The 20,812-nt window shown below is 50.3% G+C and overlaps 1 protein-coding gene across 1 annotated transcript; it reads left to right on the top strand.

Annotated features, from left to right (window-relative positions):
* The first annotated feature begins 5,164 nt into the window (after positions 1-5,164).
* Positions 5,165-20,083, top strand: CCN5 (cellular communication network factor 5). Its single transcript, XM_075011745.1, has 5 exons — positions 5,165-5,245; positions 9,727-9,943; positions 13,751-14,002; positions 15,881-16,083; positions 17,551-20,083. Exons 1-5 carry the CDS (start codon positions 5,186-5,188, stop codon positions 17,572-17,574), a joined length of 756 nt encoding a protein of 251 aa, XP_074867846.1. The 5' UTR covers positions 5,165-5,185; the 3' UTR covers positions 17,575-20,083.
* Positions 20,084-20,812: the final 729 nt, after the last annotated feature.

Consider the following 20,812-nt stretch of genomic DNA (forward strand, 5'->3'; position numbering starts at 1 on the left):
CAGAGGGAAAGCCCAGCCACAAGCAAGACCCCCACCCACTAGGCATTATTTCCCTACATCCACCAATGACAGAAGACCCAGGAGCCTCACAAGCAGGCTCACTGTGAATGCTGTTAAGCTTCTGAGGGAGGTGATCACAAAGAGATCAGGAGAGCCTGTGTCTTGGAGTTAGATGCTCACCGATCAACATGCCCTGCTCCTGAGTGCCAGCCATGGTGAGGTGTGGTCACATGGGTCGAGAAGAGGGCCTGTGAGTCAGGACTTTTATTCCAAGCTCTGGTAGTATCAGTGATTTGTGTTGCTGGAGTACCTACAGCCCTGCTGTGCATTCATGGAGCAGGAAACCAATCAGTCCCTCCCCCAGGCTTACTACAGTAACCAGATAAAGAAATTGAGCTTTATTATGCTCCTCCTACTGATGAGGACCTGAGATTAAGGAACTTGCTGTAGTCTCAAGAGAAATCTGTTGCAGAGCAAGGAAATGCATTTTGCTCTCAGCAGACCCAGTCCAGCACCCACACCACAAGTCCAAACACGTTGCCAGGTTTTCCAAGTCACCTTGTCCTCTGCACTCTCTTTCCCTCGTTTGTGGGGACAACGCCCTACCCCAGGCAGTTAGCAATAACCACTAGTACCCAGAACGTGCTCTGAGGCCCTTGGCTCACAGGGCTGTATTACTGGCCATCGTTCGCTTGTGCCAGTCCACCTATTTCCTCATTTACAGCAATACACCACATGTGGGCTGATTTTTATGAGGTGGGACGTACTTGATGCGGGACAGGGCAGTAAATCCACCACAGGCAAGGGAAGCCCCGCCCCCCTTGGCATCATAACCAGGATGCTAAGTCTATATTCTGTAGCCCCATGAAGATGGTTGGAGGTGGGGTTTCACTGGCTCTCTGGCCTTTTCCATGCCTCCCTACTCTAGCATGGAGCAGTGAAGCACTCTTTAGCCCTGGCAGAATCCTGCTGCCTTGCTAATTGTACAGTGTTGCTCTTGAAGTCGCTCGCTGAAGATGGCAGAGCGCTTACTGCCCAGATCGCATTTCCATTAATGCAGATGCCGCTTACTTTCTACATTGCCCCTTGACTTGCTGCCAGTTATCAGCTTCCCCTAATAACCAATAGAGACAAGATTAATCAATTAACTCACTGCACCCGAACTAGGGTGATACCTTTCTGCCATTCTCAGGGAGTAAGACTTCTGCTGCTGCTGTTTTCAGCTGCCTGCCTGGGGCCCTGCGACACTCACTACAGCGCAGCTCTCACAAAAAGGCAGCATGTCATTTTTCAGGAAGCTTTTGGGGCTTCTTGCCCCACTGCCTTGTGGGTTATCCTGGAAAGCAGCAAGGCTAAGGGAGTAAACCCTGACAGAAAATCCAGAGGGGAGTCCTTAGGCGGTTCTGTGCCAACTTCTGGCATTGACCCGGCAACTCCTGCAGCTGAGCTGGTATCAGACGTAGAGGTTATCCTCTCCTTTGGACTATATCACTAAACCTGAGAGGGGGACTCTGGTGTCTGGGCAGCCCAGGGTCCCAAAAAAAACAATTTGCCCAGGCTCGCGCCTGGAGAGGTACTCCAGCATCGCTTAACAGCATCGAACCAACACGGGAGGTAACAGATACCGGTTATAAGCTTTTTTGATCCACAGTCTACATAGACTGAAGGATGCCTACTACTACTACTACTACTACTTTGGGGCTTCCCCAGAACTGCTCCCTCCAGACTGCTAGAAACAGGAAACAAAGTGGATCACGTGACTTGGCTAAAGCCCTTTTACCGCTAGGTTGTACAGAAGAGGGCTATGGAGCAGCGTCCTTGTTCCATCAGGGTACGTGGACATGGCTACTGGTAAGGAAATAAAGAATAACTGGGACAAGCACAGCCCAGGACCCTACTAGGTGCTCTGCAAGCTTCAACCCAGCCTGCCCAGAGCACTTGTAAAAAGCCCATGTCTCCAAGTGATGACAGATTTGAGAAAGAGACCCTGATTGTCTGATGCATCCACTTGTGACATGCAGAAAGGGTCAGTTTTGCCCAAAGTAACGGGCTTTCCTGCCCTCAGCTTTGTACTATTTTACAGCAGCCTGAGGCTCTGTCTACATGGAGCACAAGGGCTCATCACCACACACTGCTTACAGTTCAGGTTTGCCTGGGTGAGAACACTGACCTCCTGCAGACAGTGGGGTAGTAAGGGGGTGAAGAGAAGCTGATAACTGAAAATGTCCAAATCTGTTTTCCTTGTCTGCTCTTTCTGTTCCTGCTCTAAGTTTAAAAGAGCACACGAGTTCCTGGCAGTGCTCGCGTCTGTGTTCTTTGGAGCATTTGCCTGCAACCGCTAAGGGCTCCATGAGGCACAGCAAAGAGAGAAGAGCAGAAATCTCAGTGGAAGGGTCTCACTTGCTACCACAGCACCTCCTGCTGCCTATGCTGGGAATTAGCTCTGGTTCACCAGTACACCTTCATCTCACAGCATCTTGCCACTATCAGTTCTGTCATCAAGACCTGTGTCACTCTCAGAACCGCAGTGGCCTCTTCTGGACACAGCCCTCCAGCAAGACCAGACTCCGGTCTCTCCCCCATCCCACAGGGCAAGCAATCCTTCATCCTGCCACTTGCCTTACTGGCAAAGCAGGGTCTAGCCATTCACCGTAGTGGCAAGTGAGCCTCGGGGATGCAGGAGAACCAGGGACCACCTGCTACTCCAGGTCCCAGCCTAGGGAGCCTTTAGCCAGCAGCTACATGCTGCATCACCTCCAACCCTTGCTGTCACTAACTCATGAGCCACTAACTCACAGCCCTAGCACCTTCTCACCCCTTGCATCAGGGCCTCAGTCTAGCACCAGCCAGGGGCTCACTCAAACTACCCTCCCACACTGCTCTGTCCATAGGGCTAGCCCCTCTCCCTCCTTCAGGAAAGCCAACCCTCCCTCCTCAAATTCCAGCAAGTGACTAAAGCCTTGCTCTTCAACAGCCCTTCTTATATGGCCCAGCCAGGCCCTGATTGGCTGTCACTCTAAACCTTCTCCCGATTGGCTGTTTCTACAAGCTCCTTCCTAATAGGCTGGCTCTTGCACAGCCTCCCCAAGTTGCTTTAACTTCTCTTTCACTAGTGTTACAGCTTGTAGCTTAGAGGAACCTATCATAACACGTGCCCTAAACTCCTGAGGAACCAGATTTGAGTCTATCAGTAGTTATACCTGAGATGGGCAGATATCTCAGCCCTCTTAGACTAATGTTACAGTGACAAAGCTTTCTTCTGTTTTTCTCTTCCCTTTCAGGCAGCCTCAGTGCCATGAGTGTTCTGATCATTTGCACTGAGGAAAGCAGAGAAAAATGGTTTAACACCAGAAAGCAAACAAAAAGCAACCAAAATTTCAGCTTCAAATCTCATGATATTTTAGGGCCTACCTCACTGTTTTTCAACACTTGGGACTGGCCATACTGCTGTAAAGGCTGGATAAAAGGCCTCTGCAGCCTGCCTTTTGCAGAGACCAGCACGTCTGCACGTGGCAAAAACAGAACACACCCTTTAATCTCAGCAACTGAAGCTCCATGCAGCACCCTGGGGAGCCATGGCAACCAACCTATTCTCCCGTGTTAATGCAATACCCGGACTTCAAGGAAATCAACTCAAAATTCGTGAGAGAAGCTCACCTTGCAAACTGTTGTGACCTCAGTTTCAGGTGGGCTAAAGTAACTCATTGGACTTTCATAGTGAGTGAGGTACGGAGCCCTGAGATAGCTGTACTGCCAGGGTACAGCACCTTGACCCACTCCGCTTTCCAAATCCTGTCCCAGCATGCACTGGGCTCAGTGTAAAACCTAAGATGGATTCCCCAGAAAAGGCTTCTCTCCGATTGCTACAACGCCCTAGTCAGTGCAAGGGACATCAGTTGGAGGATCCTCCATGGGGCATTGAGCACGGGTGTGTACTTGGCACAGTTCACCCCATCACTGATACCTGCTCCTTCTGTGGCGTGAGGGAGACCCTGGCACACATCTACCTCAAGTGTGCTGGGTTACAGCCCCTCTTCCAGCTCCTCCTGAGCCTCCTGATGAGGTCCTGGTTGCACTTTTCCCCCACACCTTCTAATCCTGTCACACCTTCTCTGCAGCCCCGCTGTGTCGTGGGACCTCCTTGTCCGCCTCCTCCTGGCCATGGCTAAGATGGCCATCTATAAGACCCGGGGAGGAGATTGGCTGAGGCAGGAGACTGCGACTGTGAGGCCTACTTCCATTCCTCAACTCGCTCACGAATCCTGGCAGAGTTCCTCTGGGCAGTGCCCGCTGGCTCCCTCTGCACTTTCGAGGAGCAGTGGGCACTGCCTGGGGCTCTCTTCTTGGTATCCCCTTCCCGCTCCCTCATTTTAGCCCTATGACCTTCACACCCCTCCCTGTTTTCTTTTCAGTTGTCCCCCGTATTCACTTGGGGACCATGTTGTTTTAGTGGATCCTCCACACACAAGGGGGATCTTGTAGCTGTGGGCAGGCACTCCTCTGGTTGCCCTAGTAGGACAATGCCCTAATCAGAGGTTTAGGGGGCTGGCGAGATTAGCAGTGTGTGTTGGTCTTCCCGAGGCAGGGAATGGGAGAATGGGGCAGATATTGCAGAAAAAGGTTCCTACCATGGGGACTCACTTTTAAAACACAAATCCAGGGCTAAACCTGTTCAGCAGGTTAGTTATTCAAAACCCTCTGGGAAATAGTGCAGTAAACAAATAGGTTCTATTCCGGCTGATTTTGAAACAGCAGGCAATGGTAACTATTGCATGGAGCTTTCCTATCAGCCTCAGCCATGGCCAGTTTGCCATTCGTTCTTGGAGCCTCTCTGTGTTCTGCACACTTTCCTGCATTCTGGGGCAGCCTGTTCTCCCATCTTCTGCTGCTTCTCCTGCTCCTGCAAGCCCATGGGAGAATTTCCCTGCTCTTTGCTTTCTCAATGGGCTGCACATTCTCACCTTAAGGCCAATGGAAATCTCAGCTGGAATGTGGGTTTGAAAAAAAAACCTGATGCTTGTCCAAACCTACTCATGTTTATATTGGAGCCCGTGAGTGACATCAGAGCCGGGAAGAGTATAAACACCAGCAGGACCTTACGCCGAGACTTTAAAAACTGCAAACACATTGCTGCTTCCCAAGTGCCTGGGGACTGATGTGCTGAAGTGCCAGAGAACAGGGCAGCATGAGAGGCCAACTGGAAAAGCAGCTTCTCTTCTACTCTCTTCTCTGCATCCTTTCCAAGGTAAGGAAGCTGAGGGCTTTTTTCTTAGTTAAGGAGGTTTTTGGTTCTTACTTACAAAACAATCTGTAACCCATAGATACCAGCATTGTAACAGCAACAATTCATAGAGCTTGCATTAATATGCATGCTGCAGAATGTATCATATTCGCACACCTCTTAAGGTCAAGGCAGGGAATTCATGACTAACAGAGAAATGCTGAATTAAGGTGCAGTGATTGAAAATGAATGGGCTAAATGCCTGTCTAGTGCCTGGATGGCCAACATGCTCACCACTAGCCACATGCGGCTACTTGGCCACTTGAGTGTGGCTTGCTGGCTTGAAATAAATGTATGTTCAGAGTATGGTGGTTAGTTTGCTATGGCAGTAGCCCCTATGCTGCTTGGCTAGTGTAATTCCACTAAAGAAAAAGGAATGAGAACAAAGGAGAACTTGGACATATGCATGGCTCATCATCATTATTAACTGTGCCCGAGGTTCTGGCATGCGCACGTGCTACTGGCAGACAATTGGAGCAGTGTAGACCCACTTCTCCAGATTCATTGTCCCACACTGAAGCCTTTAGGGGCAGAAAGCCAAGCCACTGGCTCTGCTTTTTCAGGATTATTCAATCATTATCCAGTTTTCACTCCCAAGATGCAGTGAAGCACATGTACAGCTGATGCCTCCTACAGGATTTTTGGTTGCTCTATTTTTTTCCCCTAGACTCTGAGTGCTGCATGAAACAATTCCCTTTGCAAAGAGCAGGAAAATTTCAAACTCTTGAGTTTTTCAGTTGCAAATTTCTTGAAATGCTGCTTGAATTCCTCGAGTTGGACAGAGCAGAAGCAGTGAGATCATTGCCACATGCTGTCTGTTTGATTTTTAACCAGCACACTTGTGGCGAGTAATCATTAAAACAAATTGACACGAGTGATAAGGTAACAAAGGACCAGAGGAAAGTAGGAACCAGGTAAGATCAAGAGTCTGGATAATTTTCCTCCAACAGTGGCCTATAGCAGATACTCCATAAGCAGATCATTTGGCCACAGCTGTACATGAAGAAAAATTTCTCCCTGACCCTTGTAGCCATGGTGGGCAACCTGCAGCCCACAGGCTGCATGCAGCCCAGCAGAGCTGCATGTTTGGCCCTCAAGACAATTGTTTACCATCACTCAGAGGTAACTGCCATGGGGATTCCAGGGCTGGTACTGGCTACATGACCCTGTCCCACCCCTCCCTGCCTATGCCCCTCCCCGCAAACCTGCTCCACTCATGCCCCATCCCTTTCCCCACTCTGCCTCTCCCCCTCCTTCCCATGCTTTGGCCTTGCCCCATTTTTCCTGTGGAAGCACTGCACCACTTCCAGCAAGTGTGGGCAAGTACCCACTCCCCTGGAGCAGCGCAGCCTGAGAGTATCACGAGCTAGCAACCTTGCATGGTTCCCAGGCCATGGCATTCTGGGGGAGAGATGGGAGTTCTCTCGCACTGGTGGTGCATATAAAGTCAGGTGAAATGAAGTGTGTGCTGGTGGCACCCAACATTGCTGGCAAGAGCTGTTTGCTCCCTCTGCATCCAATCACAGTGCTGCTGTGGTTCGACCAGCACATCCCGCAAATTCTAGGTACACAAGTGCAGTTAGCAAAACTACCCTAGCCTGGGAGACCGTCTTTGTTACACTAGTGTTGCAGCCCACTCAGATGACAGAGGGTCACTCATGCAGCCCACTCACTAGCTTAGGTTGCCCATCGGTGCTTGTAGCTCTCAACTTATTTCCTGAAGAAATGATGATGGATAGCCCTTGCAATTTTATCCTAGCCAGTGTAACTGTCAGTCTTACTCCTGTGAATCTCACTAAGTACGATACTAAGTTCTTTGTCTCCATAATAACACAATTCAATAATAAAAGTGCGTTAAAGAGGGGACTGTGCTAGCTTCCTTGGATACATTGGACTTTAACACCTGCCCCTGCAGTTTCTAGAGGGAGATATAGGATCATATGCGAGTTGCACGGTTGCCCATAAGAAAATAAACAGCAGCATCAAGACCCAGTCTGCCCAAGCATATGCTGCAGAATGAGAGAATGTTGCTATGAGATGGCTGCCCGTGAAAAGAGGGAAAGGAGAATTGTAATTAATATGAACATTGCAGTGAAATCCTCAGATTGCTCCCTTCCCTGTCGGTTGCAGCAGGGAGCGCCCCCCCAGCCTCCCGCCCTTGGAGACTGAACTGCTCAGACTTCATGTAGTAGGCAGAAATGCACATTGGCAGAGGCGGTGTTCATTTGTAGGCCATTCCCTCAACTCAGCTGCTGTGTGTGTTTTACACAAGGAGGTTATCACTCCAGCGCCTTTCAGCAATGAATTTACTTAAAAACACAAATGAAGATACTGATTTTTTTCTTCCCGGTATAGTATATCACTATTCACAGCCAGATTTGCAAGCAGGGTCCTTCCTGTGTCTGCACCCTGTATTTGTACATGGAGAATTGTACATGCAGAATGGACAATAGATATTTGTGTCCATCTACCTATCTAAAGTCCTGCAAGTCACTGTTCTGCCCACGTAAACAGGCATTCGTGCACAGACACTCCTAACCAATTAGCCATTCTGGCTGAGCCGCGATGTTTTCCAAGTGCAACGAAGAGCCTGTTTGCAAATTTCAGTCAAGTGTGCCACCTGTACAACTGGCCCAACGGGTGCAGAGCGGGCAGCAGCTGGGGCTCAGAGCATTGCTAAGGACACACTAGCAGAGGAAGCATTTGGGCCCTAGTGAGAAGTAGCAACTCATTTGGTTTCATTCATTAGCGTAAGCAAGCAGAATACCGGACTCGATGACCTGCCGAGGTCCCTTCCAGTTCGATGAGATGTGTGTGTGTATCTCCATAATTTTGGGTACTCAGAGAAGATGTCCCATTGGTCTGAGACAATGTAACGCCTGCTGGGAAGCTGTTGCCCTGTACTACTCCAGTGGCTGACAACCTGCATGCAGACCCCCGCCCCGCCAGGGTTTTATGTGTGGCCTGTGTGAGACAATCATTCGCAGCTGACAACACACAGGGTTGCCAGATTCCGATGGTCTCTGTCCCCATAGGTTTTTTTTTCCTACCCACGGAGCCGACAACCTCCACAGGCCCCTGGGCGAGCTGTGTGTGGGACAGCTCCATGCTTTGTCAAGGGGTGGAGCCAAGGGTGAAAGGGGTGGGGCTGAGGGCAGCCAGCCCAGATAGTGGGCTGTGCCTGCCCTCCCCCACAACCTCAGCACTGCCCAGAATAGCACTGGCAATGGTCAGAGCCCCAGGTCACTTTGAATTACTGGGCCCCAGGACAACGGCCCTCTTTGCCCCTCACTGTTGGCAGGGCAGGGCTATTCCTGCGGTCTTACTAAAGTGACACACACATCAAGCCAGGGCACGTGAAGCGAGACAGGTGCAGACTGCAAACAGCATTGACTGCGAGAGCCATGTGCTCTCTTTGCATCCAGTCAAAGCGCGGCTAAGGTTCCACCAGACACCCTGTGCATTCTAGGTACTCCAGTGCTGTTAGCAAAACTACCTGATCCTGGACACTGTCTTGGTTACGACAATCTTGTCAGTCACAGAGTTGGGAGGGCCACTCAGGCTGCCCACTCGCTAGCCTAGGCTGCCCATCACTGTATTACTCTGTGTTAATAACTTACGTTTTAACTTCTTCGCAACAGCACAGACAGACACAGCCTCTTGACAGTGTAGCACACCTGAGAGCTGTTGCCTACACCCATGGTATTTTTTGCATGGCCACATTGTGTCAGTGTCTGTCGTTGTTGGGGCAAGTCCTGAGACTGTGATTCAGTTTGTATTCAGTCCATATTGCCTGTTCTCAGATTAAACTCCCTTTAAAGTACCAAGACAGTAACAAATACTTAATGCTTATCTAGTACTTTACATATTTGAAGTGCCATGTAAAACTGCTTCCCTTGAATCACCGTTCCAGGGCAGGTCAGTTACTATCAACCTCATTTTGCCATTGGAGAAACTGAGGCACAAAGCTGGTATGTGAGTTTCCCAAAGCCTTGCTGCAAAGTCCGGTTATTAAGGTTAGGGGGGAAATGGAGGGTGACTCCAGGACTGGAGAAAAGAGACAATACTTTAAGACCAATTGTCATTGGCTTATCAAATCAAAACTGGAGCAGTACACAGAGTGCACTCTAATTCTTCCCAATTAATTTCTAGTCCAGGGCTTAATCTTGTCCAGTGCCAAGCATCTTTCCTTCTCAATGGTTTTTGGGGGTGCTGATGCTGCTTAAAACCTTGTAGAATCAACCTCTAGAGAAACAGTTGCCTTCTGAGCTATCCTGGAGCCTCTCTGGGGATGCAATCTCCTGAGTCAGGCTGGGAACAGACCCCAGCCTCTATGGAACTAACTTTCTGGGAAGCCCCAGGTGAGCTCAGTGCGCTTGAGTGAAAGTTGCAGCATCAAGCTAAGGAAAGACCCTTTGTAAGCACTCGTGGTTTTGCCTCTGCAGGTCTGTGCCCAGCTCTGCCGGACACCATGTTACTGCCCCTGGTTCCCACCCCATTGTCCTGCCGGCTCCCCTCTGGTTCTGGATGGATGCGGCTGCTGCAGGATATGTGCACGACGGCTGGGAGAGCCCTGCGATTACCTCAATGTGTGTGATCGGAGCCAGGGCCTCATCTGTGATTACATTGATGCCCATCTGGGGAGAGGAGGAACCTGCAACTGTGAGCACATTCCCTCTCCCCCTGTTCACTAAGGTCTGGCTGACACTGAGGGAACATCTCCCCCAAATCCCACCTGCAAAGAGTCCCGAGCAGTTCTGCTTGAGTCCTGTACTTCATGGCAGTTACAGCAGGCCTCAGAGGCCCACTCTGTCCCTTGACTCTGCCTCCTGTTTTCTCAAAGGCCCAGGTCACAGCTTATCGAGCCGTTTTCATCACTGGCGCAGTCAATAGCGTCGGGGATGCAGGGGGAAGAACCCCTCTTGTATGTCTGATTTCCTCCCGTCTCTCAGGAGCTTCCCCTGGGGTGTATGGGCCAGTCTGGGGGGAACCTGGTCCCCTCCCACTCATTCTGGGTTTCAACCCAGGGACCCCATGTAAGCACTGCTGGAGAGGCTGCCTCCCTTGGCCCTCAGTGCAACAGCTGTCTCCCTAGCCAGCTTCCCCAGTACCATCTTCAGGTAGGTGCAGCAAGCCTCTCTCCCAGTGACTGCTCCTTTTCTCCTTCCTCATCTATCCCCCTTCTTTACCTGAGGGGAAGCTTTTCAAAAGCTCATCAGGCCTTAATCAGCTGCAGGTGCTTCCCTTGCAGCAGGTGTTCTATTAGCCTGCTGCTGCAGGCTGATTTTTGACACGCCTCAGTCACTGGGGGACATAAAGGCACACACCCAACTGCCAGCATACCTGCCCTTCACCAGGTGATGTCACCTGCTGGCTGGGGTCTGTCACACCATCCTACAGCTGTTGGGAGCTGCAGCCAGACCTGCCCCTCTGGGGAAGGGTTCATAACCTGGTGTCTACACTCCGGCTCAACACAGTTTGTAAGGTGGCTTTGCTGACCCAATTTCAAAGCCAGTTAGAATTTGGAGGTACCTGACCAACCCACAGAGCTCGCAAACGAAATGGCTGTCCTAGGATAGAGCAAGATGAAATTTCTCTCTGGCACACGTTCATATAGAATCCCAGATCCAGCATTTAATCCCCAAACATGCCAGTCAAACACAGGCTCTGACCTCAGTGCAGGGGACACACGCAGAACATGGACTGAGTTGTAGGGCATCTCATCAACTTCTGTTGTCTCTGGAGCTCTTACGTTAGCTGTCAAGAGTGCAAAGAAACTCAGCAAACACTCCCTGTATTCCTGTGCTCCTGGGAGAGCTCAGGTCAGCTGATGGGAGGTGAGCTGAACAAACATCAAATCTTCCCTGAGTTTTAAGAGCTAATGATTACAGAATCACTTCTGTCAGGGGCTGAGCCTACAAGAGAGTTATGTCGACAGAGCTCTGCATTCGCCTCGACAGTATCATCCCGCAAAAATTTGTGGAACAACAATCTGTCGACAGGGAGGGCTTCTGGTTGCTGGGCAGCCCTCTTTGCAGAGCTGCCATTCTGCTTTCTGGCACCAGAGGGCAGTGCAGTCAGGCAGTTCTCTGTCAACAGCCCAAGTTGTGTGTAGCAGCAATCTGTTGGCAGAGGTTTTGTCGACAGATGCTTCTAGTCAGCCATAGCTGGGGGGTTCACAAGAAAAAAGCAGCTGAGGCTAGTTTGGGAAACTTGTTTTTTTTTTAGGTATTTTGGGAATGCTTAATACCATAAGATCTCAGTTCCTGTGCCACAGGGCTCTGGGTGGGGCTGGGGTAGAGAAGCTGTCACAGTCCTCAGACTTTGCAGGTATAAAGGACTTTTGCAAAGTAAAGAGTCAGTGGTTCTTCTGCAGACTGATGAGCCACTTCTCTGAACAATTAACGAGAAAACACACAAACAGTCATGTAGCACCTTAAAGACTAACAAAATAATGTATTAGGTGATGAGCTTTCATGAGGCAGACCCACTTTTTCAGATCTGGAGAGAGGCCATTTCCAGTACAGCACTGATGGTTTTATAACACAGAGATCTCCGGCCTAGCTCCAGATCTGAAAAAGTGGGTCTGCCCCACAAAAGCTCATCATCTAATACATTATTTTGTTAGTCTTTAAGGTGCTACATGACTGCTGGTTTGCTACCTCTCTTGTTAACAATTAACTAATTAACAAGAAAGTAGGCGAGACAGCTGGGAAAGAGAAGCAATAGACCCAACTGAGAAACACTTCTCCCTCCCTCTTTCTGTCACTCTGTGACACACAAACACAGACACAAACTCTTTGATTGCTCTTTCAGCTGCCTGATACTCTTCAGTCCACTTCAGTCTTACTTTATCCCTCCAGGACCCTCTCAGGTAAGAACACCACTTCCTGCATTCCCACATAGGTTACATCTTTGCCAGGGTCCATTTCTTTTGATGACGACATGCCAGACAGTAGGCAAGGAGAACAGGACCCCGTTATCTACTTGCACCTCTTGTGTCTTCTCATATGAGACCTTTAGAGTCCAAGGGACCAAGTGGCCACCACTCCTCGAAAGTACTTTCTATCCACTCTAAGGATTTAGTCTATACTGCACTACAGCCTTAGGTTGATGAATGGCAGTTTACGTCAGACGAATTCTGTAGCATCTACACTAAAATGTCTCTCCCACAGATGTAACTCAGCCATGAGACCCACTGACTAACTTCACCACCACCACAAGAGACATTGTGCTTAGGTCAACGTAGTTAGGTTGACACTGTGTCCACATAACTCTGTGTTGTCTACATCACTTGTTGTGGCCTTCAGAACCAATCCCACAGTACCCCATCCTGACTGTTACATGGCCACAAGTGTTCCTGTTGAGTTTACATACCACCAACACAACAACTGCAGTGTGGACGCACAAAAGTGATTCAATTACTACTGTAAGTCAACTGAGGTCAATGTAATTTTGTAGAGTAGACTTGCCCCTAGAGGATATCCTACAGAGTCCGAATCCATCTGAGACATGGCAGGCAACAGCCTGAGAGCTTTACATTCAATGGACTGTGTATATCACAAGTGTTTCCAACTCAGGAGAATCTCAGCAAAACTCCTGTTGTCCGGCTCCAGCGAGGAATCCCCAACAAGAGCTGCTGCCTGGGCCCCATGAGGGTCTTGGTTCCAAGCCCATCTGAGGAAATAGATATAAGACCCTGAGAACGAGCTTATCCTCTGATAAGGGGTCCTGGTTACCTGCCCTCGTGGCTAGCTGCTTCTGCCTGGCAGCTGAGAAGGCTGGACTTTGAGAGTTGCTATGCAACGTGCTACAGATGGATGATTATTACTTATTTATGCGTTAGAGCCGGCCCAATGAATCTTCATGCATAAATTTGCCGACATTTTGGCATTTGTCTCAGAACACATCATCGTTTTCCTTTTCTCCCCAGCTCTGCAGAGGGACAAGTGATATCCTTTAAACGATTAATCCAGAAATTCTTTGCATTAATCAGCAAAAGGTTTATTTGAAACTAAATTAGGCCACTATTAGACCAACTCTATTCTTGTTTCACATTTGTAGCTGGTGCCATAGGCATGCACAAAGGTTGAGAAAGAGAATTCACCTCTCTTCGTCCAGGCACTTACACTGTGATCACCCCTCACACATACCTTCAGAGTCAGAAGCAAAACTCTGTCCCTGGTACAAAGATCTCAGAAGTTAGGTACTGTCCCCTGCAAAGCTACCCCCCCGGCTAACCTGGCTGCGTTCACCAGGCCGCTCAGGGCCAGATGCAAAGCCCTTTGGCATTAATGGAAAGACACTCTGATTTTAGTGGGCTTTAGGTCAGACCCTAAGTTGAACCCAAAAATGACAGATTCCCCTTTGTAATTATTGCCTGTCTGCCCTCAGCGGCACCTGAGTCCTGCTCTCTGTGATTGGTTGGTTGCTTTGTTACTGGTGCGTGGCTCTGGATGTTGGTTGCAGTTGAGAAGGGAGACGGCAGCTGTGAGGTGAATGGAAAGCTCTATCAAGATGGAGAGGTGTTCCAGCCCAGCTGTAAGATCCAGTGCCGCTGCTCAGACGGAGGTTTCACCTGCGTACCTCTCTGCAGTGAGGACGTCCGCCTGCCCACACCGGACTGCCCCCACCCGAGGCGTGTGGCGGTCCCAGGAAAATGTTGCCAAGAATGGATCTGTGAGAGACAAAACGGTCACTTCCTTCAGGATGCCATGCAGGGTAAGGTCTTGTGTGCCCTGGTGCAATTAACCTACTGTGGATTTGAGTGAGTTTGTGCATGTGTCTGTCTATATGTGTGTCCATCCTTACATCTGGGATGGATTGCACCCTCAGCAAATTTGCAGATAACACTAAGCTAGGTGGACAGGTAGATAAGTTGGAGGGTAGAAATAGTGTTCAGAGTGACGAAGATATACTGGAGGATTGGGCCAAAAGTAATCTGATGAGGTTCAACAAAGATGGAAGAATCCCAAGAATTGTTACAGGCTGGAGACCAACAGGCTAAGTAGCAGTGCAGCAGAAAAGGACCTGGGGATTACAGTGGATGAGAAGCTGGATATAAGTCAACAATGTGCCTGTGTAGCCAAGAAGGATAATGGCATATTGGGGTGCATTAGGAGGAGCATTTCCAGCAGATCTATAGGATTTAGTTCTTATTCCCCTCTATTTGGCACTAGTGAGGCTACATCTGGAGTATTGCATCCAGTTCTGGGCCCCCCAGTACAGAAAGGATGTGAATGCATTGGAGCAGGTCCAGCGGAGTGCAACAAAAATGATTAGGGGACTGGAGCACCTGACCTTTGAGGAGAGGCTGAGGGATTTGGGCTTATTTAGTCTGCAGAAGAGAAGAGTGACGGGCAATTTGATAGCAGCCTTCAACTCCCCTGAAGAGGGGCTGTAAAGAGGATGGAGAGAGGCTGTTCTCAGTAGTGACAGATGGCAGAACAAGAAGCAATGATCCGAAGTTACAGCTGGGGGAGGTGTAGGTTGGATATTAGAAAAAACTACTTCGCCAGGAGGCTGGTGAAGCACTGGAAAGTGTTGCCTAGAGAAATGGTGGAATCTCCATCCCTAGAGATTTTTAAGTCCTGGTTTGACATACTTATGGCTGGGATGATTTAGTTGGGATTGATGCTACTTTAGGCAGGGGGCAGGACTTGCTGACCTCCTGAGGTCCCTTCCAGGCCTAGGATTCTATAATTCTATGATCTGTGAGTCCATTTGTTCAAGAACTCCTTCTAAACGATAGGAGCTCTGCATTTAGCAAGCAGCTTCCTCACCATAGCTTAAAGCAAGACCAGGGTTTGGTTGTGCCAGGATGATGCGGTGCGCCTAGAATCCCATTGTTTATCATGAAATGGAATGGGAAGGGTGTGATAGGAGAGACAGTTACACTCAGGAATGAGCACAGGGGGGCAGTAGGTGTACAAGACAGTTAAACCCTACAATGACCATAGGGAAGTAGCAAGCGTGCCAGCCCCAGGGAGCAGCTGCTGGCTGGGAGCAAGGCCCTAACTGCCTCAGGCTGGCCCCAGGAAGTAGCTGCCGGTCTGACTATGCAGCCCGCACTGCCACAGGTCAGCCCCAGGGAGAAGACAGCAGACAGGCTCGGCAGTCCCTGCTGCCCCAGGTCAGCCCTGGGGAGATGCCACTAGCCAGCCAACATGGCCCCTGCTGTTGTAGCCCCCACCAGAGAACCCCCAGGGAGCCCCAAGACCTCCCAGCCCCCTGCCCTGAGACCCCTTCCCTGAGCTCCCCACCTGTCCTGACCAACTCACCACGTCCCATCCCCTGCCCTGACCCCTATACTCCCACCCCTGCCCTACGCCCCGCCCCCCCAAGGACCAGAGATGTAACCTGCAACAGTGAGCCTTTAAGTAACTCAAGCTACAAGTGTTAAAGATCTCTGTTCTGGAGGGAATCCTCCAAGACTGAGATGACAGATTGGTCTACAGGGCTCATTCACTCAACAGCTTCTGTGCATCAGAAGGAGAAACCCCACCCCCAGCTCATGGCACAGGCTGCAGGTGCTCCTTGGTCCCTGCACGCCTGTGTGTGTGGCTTGAAAGGCTCTTCCTGTGTGTATTCCTGGTGCAGCACGTAGGACGCCCGGGACAGCACCGGCAAGCTTCTCCTACCCCTGTGAAGAATGGAGCACGGAGTGGAGCGCCTGCTCTGCAACCTGTGGCATGGGGCTTTCCACCCGAGTGTCAAACCAGAATCAGTACTGCCGGCTCGAAACTCACCACCGGTTGTGCATGCTCAGACCCTGCCCCGCTCTCCCAGGAACATCTCAGATGGTAAGTGCTGGGCTGCAGCCAGTAAAACCCGGCTCACAGGTCTGTAGTTGGCAACTGATGTTACAGAAAAAGGAAATCCCAAGCACCACACTGACAAAGGACCACTGTACCCCTCTTAGCCACCCATGTACACACACACACACACACACACCACCAGCTAGCTGTATGCCAGGCTGAGCGTCTCAGAAAGGCTGTCTCCTTCCTGCAGGCACAGGCTGAAAGCCCAAACCTGCAACTGAACTGCGTGGTGAAAACCTGAGGTTTTGCCCCTGTAACCATTTGATTCCTGTGACGGCTCCAACATGACCCAAAGATCGCTCATGGAACTGGTGAAGCCTGGACATGGCCTCTGACAGAAGGGGCATTCCCAACTCCACTAGCCCCCTAAATGCTCTCCTTGTGCTCAGCGTCCTCTCCATCAAATCAGGACTGAGCCACAGCCAATTTGAGTCCAGGCATAAGGGAGGTTTTTATGAACTCTGAATCCCTTAAAGAATGTCCCTGATGTATTATCCAAATCTCCGCGTTATCCAAACCCCTTCCTTGTTCGCCACCATGCAGAGTGCATGCATATCTCCTGGGTCAGTGGCTCTCAGCCAGGGGTATGTGTAGCACTGGCAGTGTGCAGAGGTCTTCTGGGAACACATCGGCACATCTAGAGCTCTGCCTCCTTTACAATATGCATGACAAGCACAAGCGAAGTCAGTACAAACAAAACTGCCAAGTCCAGATCAAGTACTTACAGAGGCAAGTGCTCAGGCTGGTGCTGCATATTTCGGGGGTACAGAAAGAGAAGGCAGGCCACAGCCCGGGGCAAATGTGGGTCTATCTGCCTCTGCCCCCAGCCTCCCACAGAGAAGTGGGGCTCAGCAGGCCAGGAGAGCGCAGCGGAGCGCTGGGTGGTGAGTGCTGGGGGGAGGAAGGGAGGCCAGGGGGAGGTCACCACCTGTGGCTGCAGCTGTCCACTGCTTGTCCCCTGCCCCAGATAACTCCCAGCCAAGCTTGCTGGGGCGGAGGACAGGACTTGAAGTGGCAGGCAGAATGGGCATAGGGCAGGGCATGTGGTGCAAATGCGGGGGGAGCTGGGGCCCTGCGCCTGGGAGGCTGAGAGGGTTGTTCCAGGCCCTGATTCTGATGCACATGTAGGTGGGAAGGTGAAGCCTGACTCTAGGCATGGTTACTAACCAATGCAGCTGGGCCAGTGGGCCAGGACCATCCCAGGCTTCATCTAACTGAAGAAAATAGTATTCCCAATCCGAGGGTGGTTACAGAATAACAAACCCGGGTGCTCTGTGACATCCCAGGAGTTGCCTTACAGCGCAACAGTCGTGTCCGGTCAGAACAATACGAGAGATCCCTCTCTCACCTCACACATCGTTCTCACTCCGCTCTGTGAGCCATGTTGCCATTAACAACGCCAGGTCAGTGGGTCAGAGAAGAGTTACGGTGACTGCTCTGTCTTTCCAGAGGACAAGAGGCGGTCGTTTATAGCCCCGCCCACACAGTTCTGACTTTGGTCTCGAGCCATCATCCCAGCAGCCAGAGCAACGCCCCGCTAGGTCCTGAGGGGTGCTCCACATGAGGAAGAACTGACTCACTTCAGCTGCAAAGGAGGATGGTGCATCAGGAACAAGCTCCTTGTCCCTCTCCTCACGCCCGGTCCGGTTTCTCTAGACAATGTGGGGCAATCCTGCCACGTGTACTTTAAACTGCGCTGTGGTGTTGTAAGCTTCTTGTCATCTTGTGACCCCCGTTGCAGGACGTACATTGGGGCTGATGCTGTTTGGTACCCTCACTCCTGGGATCACGCTTACGCCCCTCTGCAGAAGAGTTATCAGGATGGCCCGGCTGTCGCTGCTTTACCCAGCGGGTGTGTCTCATTCAGCATTAAGCAATGGGGAACGTCTGGGTGGTTTTGTGTGTGGAGCCTGAGACTATCGCTCTCAGGCAGGTTCTGGCTGTCCCCTGCCTGAGGGGATCTCCTAGGACCCCATCAGAACTGGAGCAGTCAGTGAGGCAAGGCGGTGAGGTGTAATGGAAATGGTCCAGTGGGGGAGGCAAGGCGGGTGTAGTCACATGTACTCAGCACTCCAGGCTGGCTTCCGGGCACATGAAAGTCAATGGACAGGCTCCCTGTGATGGCAATGGGCTTCGCCTCAGGCCTGCGTGCTGCAGAGTGCAATTCCATCCATGGTGTCAAAGGCATTTCTTAAAGGTCAGCCAATCTCAGCCTCTCCTCTGACTACATTTGGGTCTCATATGGATCTCCCCCACTTGGATTACCCTGGATGCATTCTCTGAAGCAGTGAATGCTTTCGCAAGCCCAGGGGCAGGAGCCACAGAAGCACCGGAGCTTTCAGCCTTTGCAGTTGGCACGCTCAGATTCCCTCTTAACCCTGGGATGAAACTCTGTGCTGGGTTTGCCTGTGCAGCTTCCCTGGAGCGTTGGCTGCCCACCGCTGTGAGACAGGAGTCTGCAGCAGCCCATGTGCCAGGCGGATTAGCGTAGAAACAGTTGAATGGAAACAATTGTTACCTGCTGGTAGAGTCAGACTCAGAGTCCATTAAGTTCGCACAATTGCTCAGAAAAAGTTTGAGAACCTTTATACTGAAGTATGAATAAAAGAGGTGTGACCACCTAAATCCTTTTGCCTCTCTGGAGACAGTTTCCAAGCAGCAGAATGCACCTTTCCAAGTCCTGGGGATGATTTCTTGGTATATTTTTTACTGGGCAGACTTTCAAAGACCCAGCATGCCTGTAGCGAACTCCTGATGCGTGTATACATCAGGGTTTGTGACAGGTGCATTGGCCAGTGCTGCTCCTTCACCCACGTCACACATAATGCTAAAACACTCACTGTCTCAAACACTAGAAAAAACACTAGTGGGAACAATTCTGTCCTGACCCTTAGAGAATGGACTAGGTGGAACCTAATACCATAAGAACCTAAAAATGGCCATACTGGGTTGGACCAAAGGTCCAGCTACCCAGTATCCTGTCTTCCGACAGCAGCCAAGGCCAGATGTTTTTATCTCTGATTTGTATAGTTCCATGACTCATATACGGACAGCTTGTTATATCCAGCTAATATATCCACCATAAATAAACAGAGCAGGTTCAAGTTGTCATTCAAACAGGAATCTTCTTTAAAATATTTTAACTCACCTTTCCTTCTCTGAAAATACACTCCTCTGAAATTAACAATGAAGTGTCTACGCAGCAGAAAGCATCCTCTTTAGCAGTGCTGCGTTCTGGCCACAATACTGGCAGCTTGGCACGTCTCTCAACCAGACAAGCAAGGAATTCACACATTGGCGATCCCATTCCAAAGCTCGGGGCATGCCACCCGCTAACCAAGCACAAAAATGGCCAGGCCCAAAGCAAAGGCAGCAAAACAGCACACAATTCCCACACCAAGGGGCTGTTCCAGCAGCAGCTGTGGAGGAGAGTTATTTTGCAGGCAGCCCTAGCTTTATTTTCTCACAGCGATAATCTTTTAGGGGATAGGGCAGGGGTGGCCAACACGTGGCCCGCAGGCCAGAATCCAGCCCATGAAGACTTTTCCTGCAGCAGTGGTGTCATTTTACCCAAGCTGGCTGGAGTGATGTGGGGCATGGGGTGTAGTCAGGTTGGGGCAGGGGCTGGCAACCTGCAGCTCCGAAGTCGCATGCATCTCTTTAAGGAGCCACTTGCAGCTCTGGGAGCTGCTACCACTGACTCCTTTTGTGGCTCCCTGCCCTGCTGCACCGAAATAATGGAACTAAATTGAGTTGGTTTAACAGCCAGCACGGCGGTGGGAGGGATCCGCCTGTTAAACCAATTAAATTTAGTTCTATTATTTCCATGCGGCAAGGTAGGAAGCCACTAGTGCTGCAGGTGGGGGGAAGTGAGCAGCAGAGTTTCAGGGAGGGGTGGCCAAGTCTGCCCCTGCTGGAGCTGTGTAGCCATACAGAGGGGCAGGCAGCAGCCACAGAGGAGCAGCGGCAGCACATGGAGCGTGCCATCTGAGGCATGTGAGTCCTGGGTGGGGGTCTGATTTGGGGCTGAGAGGGGTTATGCCTGGAGATGGGGGAGAGGTTGAGGCTATTTTGTGTTCAGGCCCCGGAACATGTAAAAAATTGCCCTGTGGCCCCCAATGCAAAAAGGTTAGCTGCCCCTGGCTTAAGGTTATTCAAAGCTGAAGTTTAAATGCCCTTTAATGGCCTCTATTGAAATCTGCAGAGGCAACACACTTCCTCTTTCCATGGCCAAATGTGAACTGCAAGGAGGATTTGGATTATGAATCCAGACAAGATCTGGCCATTTCAATTTTGTATTTGTGAATTTGAAAATAAAACTGTGTTCCTCTAGCTGTACAGCTTGTATCTGTGCATCTCTGAAGGGGAGCGGGCCCTGTTCTGATCCCACACTAGTTTTACGCAGGTGAAGCTTCACTGACATCAGTGGAGTTACACCTGATTTACACTAGTGTAAACGAGAGCAGAATCAAGACCAGACAGCTTGGTTATCTCTGCAGTTCAGGGTGCTTAAATGTGGATACAAGAAATGCAGGCAAAATAAAACCATTTAAAGCTGCATAACATTTTGTCAGCATTTTGCAGTGCCTGAATGTCTCTTAAACACGGTTAAATAATTTGATGTCATTGGTTTCTCCTCTAATGTGGTGTAGTTATGTATATGTGCATTTGTACCCACTGGGGAGTACATGGATGGACAATTTATAATTCA

This window comes from Carettochelys insculpta, chromosome 17 (genome assembly GCF_033958435.1).
Source record: "Carettochelys insculpta isolate YL-2023 chromosome 17, ASM3395843v1, whole genome shotgun sequence".
In the NCBI taxonomy this organism is placed as follows: domain Eukaryota; kingdom Metazoa; phylum Chordata; order Testudines; family Carettochelyidae; genus Carettochelys; species Carettochelys insculpta.

Excerpts from the sequence above, each read along its gene's own strand:
- CCN5 (XM_075011745.1), top strand. The coding sequence starts at position 5,186 with ATGAGAGGCCAACTGGAAAAGCAGCTTCTCTTCTACTCTCTTCTCTGC. Across the intron at positions 9,944-13,750 it reads GAGAGGAGGAACCTGCAACT|TTGAGAAGGGAGACGGCAGC; the intron begins GTGAGCACATTC and ends TGTTGGTTGCAG. Across the intron at positions 16,084-17,550 it reads TCCCAGGAACATCTCAGATG|AGGACAAGAGGCGGTCGTTT; the intron begins GTAAGTGCTGGG and ends CTGTCTTTCCAG.